The sequence below is a fragment of the Simochromis diagramma genome, unplaced genomic scaffold (genome assembly GCF_900408965.1).
Source record: "Simochromis diagramma unplaced genomic scaffold, fSimDia1.1 OVJJ01000768.1, whole genome shotgun sequence".
NCBI classification, from domain to species: Eukaryota; Metazoa; Chordata; class Actinopteri; order Cichliformes; family Cichlidae; genus Simochromis; species Simochromis diagramma.
In genome coordinates, this window is record NW_024387035.1 from 1,154,945 (window position 1) to 1,159,668 (window position 4,724).

Sequence of the window (4,724 nt, forward strand, 5' to 3'; positions counted from 1 at the left end):
CAGCGTTAAGCTTAACAACAGATATATGGAGCGACTGCCTCTCCCTCCCTCTCCGGCTGCTACTTCAATCGTGAAACTGATCAATGATCAGCTGATCGGCTTTTCTGTCACGACTCCGTCTCTGTTTGTTTTTGGCCCACTTTGCACCAGAAAGAGGAAACCAGCGGCTGAACAACAGCAGCACGTTTAAAGATGATGAAGTTAGTTTTTCACCTCGTATGCTGAGGTAAACTTACTGACTGATAAAAACATATCAGAGCTCCATGGCGTCACAATCGGCAACGACAGATCATGTGGAGAGAGGAGGAGCCAAATGTAGACTACTGAGGCGAGAGTGAGGTTGAACGGAAAGACAGTCATTTATTGAGGCTGGAAATGTTGACATACATAAAATGTGAAACTCAGACTGGACTGACTGACTAAAGTGGGGAAAATAAAGCAAAAAACAAGAAAAACTGGAACATGAGACCAGGACGAACTGGACCATGACGTGAGAGACACAGGAAACAGGCAACCTGACAGAGGAAAACAGACACAACATAAGCACACAAGGGTAATTAGGGAGAGTGGACCTGACGACACACAGGAAGCAAAGCTACACACACTGAACACAGGACGTGACACTGTCAAAGTAAAACAGGAAACACTAATTCACACAACATGACACAGGAGACGGGAAGGAAGAACTAGACGAACTTGGAGGACAACGGGAGGAGACGCACATGATGCACTGGGAGAATGTACAGGAGGCACAATACAGACAGAGGACACATAACTTAAGAGACATACACAGAGGACAGACTTACACAGGAAACAGGGATGAAGCGATAAACTCAAACCTAACTAAGACATACTGACAGCAAACACTAGAACTTTTCTCCAACACAGCAAAAGAGCAACCAAGATACAGAAATACTGCAGATGCTGTCAGTCTGCAGCTCAGAAGGCATGCTCAGTGGTGACATCAGCAGTGACATCATCACCATCTTCAGCCAGTCCCTGACCTCCTCCATCACACTGGCTCATCTCCATGGAGACGGCCTGTTTGTTCGGTGTCTTCCTGCTGCAGCACACGGACAGCAGCAGACCGGTGGAGATGCAGTACGGACAGAAGACCACTAGATGGCAGAAGAGTCTGAGCACAGACTCACAGGGAGGAGACGCTGAAAGAGGAGGACACAGAGAGGGGAGTCAGGAGGAGGATACAGAGGAGGTCAGGGTAGCCTGTTTTGTCTGATTTTAAGTCGTCTGTGCTCTGAGGATGTTGAGTGATGCTCAGTCATGTTGGAGGATCTGAGCTGAACCGTCTTCACCAAACTTTCAGAAGTCTCCTTTTTTCTTCCACCCTCAGGAGGTGGAAGTGTCCTCCTGCAGACAAGAAGTTTCCTTCCAGCCTCCTTAGACGTGTTAGCTAACCCTGAGTCTGATTTAGTTTTATAACTTCCTGTCGTCTGCAGTCCTCTGTGCTTGTTTCTCATGTTTGTAGCTGGTCTCAGAACCTCATACTGCAGTTTCAGACCCTGCTGCTAGAAACACATGACTCGTCATCATGGACAAATTTGCAGCCTGTGACTCTTGAAGATCCCACAAACTGCTGCAAAAAGTCCAGGCTCAAGAAAAAGAAGAGCGGCTGTGACTCCAGAAGCTGATGGAGCCTTTTAATGTGTTCAGAATCAGAACCAACACCCCAGTCAGACCCTGAACAAAGGAGCAGTCCAGCTTTGTGCCATAACACACATGGTTTTCTCTAAAAAGGTCTCTCAGAAGTTCAGAATGAAGTGGTGTCAAAAAGTCACAAAGTTTAAAAGTTGTTCAAACAGCAGTGAAACATTAAAAACAGCAGCTCTTACTGTTAGCATGAAAACCTGAACAGAGAAGCTGAAGCTTTATTTATCAGCTGTCAACATTAAGTCAGATAAAGGAGAGAAGAAGAAGAAGAGGCTGACCGAGGATTGTTAGACATGATGATGGAGCAGCGACCACAGAGCACCTACATCACCTCAGAGTTCCTGTTACCTTCAACTCACCTGTAGAAACAGTCAGAGCAGACAGCAGCAGCACACACACACCTGCAACAGGACAGAGGTCACTAAAGGTCACCAAAGGTCAGAGGTCATGATGGGGACAGACAGGTGTAGGAACATCAGCTCACCTGCAGCAGTCAGCAGAAACAGGCCTGAAACTGAAGAACACACTGATCAGAGATCAAATGGTCACATGACCAAAGAGAAGCATTCAGCCTGCAGTGATTGGCTACTGTTCCCACACATCAATAACCCACAGCGCCCTCCAGTGGTGGAAACACAGATAATACATGTGGAGGAACATGAAGGAGACTCACAGCAGAGGCAGACGCTCCGTGTCAGACAGCCGTCACCTCCACAGCTCCACAGCTCTGCTCCCCGACCTCCTACATCACACAGAGAAACATCAGCACAGGAGGAGTAATGGTGCACATCGAACTCATGTGATGATTCGTGCTGACAGCGTGATGGTGTTTGTCAGACAGTAGGAAGTGCTGTGAACTTGTTGTTCCTGCAGACACATGAGTGGAAGGAAACCTGGGACCAGCTGAATGTGTGATGTGTAAACACAACTCCTCTGTTTTCAAACGCACAAACATTATTGTTCCAACTCGTCCTGCAGCAGGTTTTAAAGGAGTTGATGGGAGCGCGGCTGCTCTCGTCAGCTTTAAGCGATAAAAGAACAAGACTCTTACTTCTGTGCAGGTTTATCACCTTTTAGTTTACTGCAGAGGAACAGGACTCCACCCAGAACCAGAACCAGGAGAACCACGGAGACCAGACCTGCTACAACTGGGACCAGGAGAGAGGGAGGAGGAGGAGGAGGGGGAGACGGAGAAGTACAGGGAGGACACGTAAGAGCAGTTTCTACAGGACGATGAACGTTTGTGGAGGTGCTTGGAGGAGGAGGACAGTGAGGGGGAGGAGGATGGATGATTTTGGGAGGATCTGGAGGAGAGAAGAGTCAGTTTATTATCAGGTCACAATGTTACATCATTTTTTAAACAGGAAGTGATGTCAGTGTTCTGACCTCTGACCCTCAGAGAGCTCTGAGGAGACTTTCTACCCTGTTCAGTAGAACAGTAGAGACCTTCATCAGCCTGCGTGATCTTAGTGATGTTGTGCTCTCGTTCAAGACCATGACGACTTCCTTTGGTGAAGAAATAAGCTTTGACCCAGTCACCATTCCTCTGTCTGCAGTGCAGAATGACATCACTTCCTGTCCTCACAGGAAGTGCAGGGATCTCCAGGATGACATCTTTATCTGACCATCAGAGACAAACAGAGTTAATGAGAGCAGAGTCACACAGCACACAGAGACAAAGACACAGCTGGAACATCTCACCTGTAGTGTCTGATTGGACACTGAAGGAGACGTTGTCACTCTGCTGTCCAGAGGAGTCCTCACACCAGAAGGTTTCACTGGGAGCAGAAAGATCCACAAAACACGAGGAACCAAACTTCATCCAGAACCCTGAACCAGCTGCTCCACAGTCCTCAGTGAGTCCTCCTCTGGTCCTCTTCACTGTCCATCCATCAGCTGTCTGTCCATCATCAACACAACTCAGAGACACTGAAGAAGATCCTCTAAAGAACTGCTGAAGGTTTGGACTGACAGACAGAGACACTGGAGGACACACACACACACACACACACACACACACACACACACACACACACACACACACACACACACACAGAGTAAGTGTATTTGTGTTCTTGTTGGAGTCTCACTGATTGTTTTCACATCATCTCCTCACCTGCAGAAACAGTCGGTGCAGACAGCAGCAGCACACACACACCTGCAACAGGAGGACAGAGGTCACTAAAGGTCAGAGGTCACAAACAGGCAGAGTTTCTCAGCTTTGACTCTGAGCATCGTCACCATGTTTGGCTCCACACACTAAAGCACTTTTCTCCACAGTCAACATAATCACAGCTAAATATGGTTCCCAGCTCATCAGTGAGCTCCTCCACATGTGTGTGAGGCTCTGAGTCAGCCAGGGTTGAAATCCTGGCAGCACAAGCTAGAGCTCAGTTTACTCACAGAGCACAGACGTGCAAAAGCACAGGAGAGTGGAAACTGTGGTTGAGATGTGTTACCAGTATAACTGAGACACAGTCAGTGTGTGAAACAGAAAAGAGGAAGTTCAAGTTCTTTCTCTTTTTATTTATCTCCCTTTGAACATGCATCACATTGTGTTATGTTGAAATGGAGCATCATGCATATGAACAGTCTTACATGTGTGTTTACTGCTATGTTGCATCTACATCTGCATCTGTGTATTTATGTTTATCCTCTGGACTTCAAGACATCGTCTCTGACACGACCTCTTTAAACTATAGTTTAATACACCTGGTTTACATGGTCATTACACGCACACACACACACACACACACACACACACACACACACACACACACACACACACACACACACACACATAGACACAGACACACACACGCACGCACGCACACACACACACACATAGACACAGACACACATATAGACACAGACACACACACACACACACACACACACATAGACACAGACACACACACACACACACACACACACACACACACACACACACACACACACACACATAGACACAGACACACACACACACACACATAGACACAGACACACACATAGACACAGACACACACACACACACACACACACACACACACACACAC

At 47.2% G+C, this 4,724-nt stretch overlaps 1 protein-coding gene across 1 annotated transcript; it reads right to left on the bottom strand.

Annotated features, from left to right (window-relative positions):
• Positions 1 to 342: 342 nt before the first annotated feature.
• On the bottom strand, positions 343 to 4,422 carry LOC120740816. Its single transcript, XM_040043291.1, has 8 exons — positions 3,785 to 4,422; positions 3,370 to 3,651; positions 3,055 to 3,288; positions 2,739 to 2,972; positions 2,342 to 2,410; positions 2,153 to 2,182; positions 2,028 to 2,069; positions 343 to 1,163 (listed from the first exon to the last, which is right to left on the bottom strand). The coding sequence occupies exons 2-8, from the start codon at positions 3,488 to 3,490 to the stop codon at positions 940 to 942; spliced, it is 954 nt and encodes a 317-aa protein (XP_039899225.1). The 5' UTR covers positions 3,491 to 3,651; positions 3,785 to 4,422; the 3' UTR covers positions 343 to 939.
• Between the last annotated feature and the right edge of the window lie 302 nt (positions 4,423 to 4,724).

What these genes read in the sequence shown, in the direction of transcription:
- LOC120740816 (XM_040043291.1), bottom strand. Translation starts at nt 3,490, where the DNA reads ATGAAGTTTGGTTCCTCGTGTTTTGTGGATCTTTCTGCTCCCAGTGAA. An exon ending in TGTCCAATCAGACACTACAG is followed by an intron (nt 3,289 to 3,369) that starts GTGAGATGTTCC and finishes TCTGATGGTCAG; the next exon opens with ATAAAGATGTCATCCTGGAG. An exon ending in TGCTCTGACTGTTTCTACAG is followed by an intron (nt 1,164 to 2,027) that starts GTGAGTTGAAGG and finishes CTCCTCTTTCAG; the next exon opens with CGTCTCCTCCCTGTGAGTCT.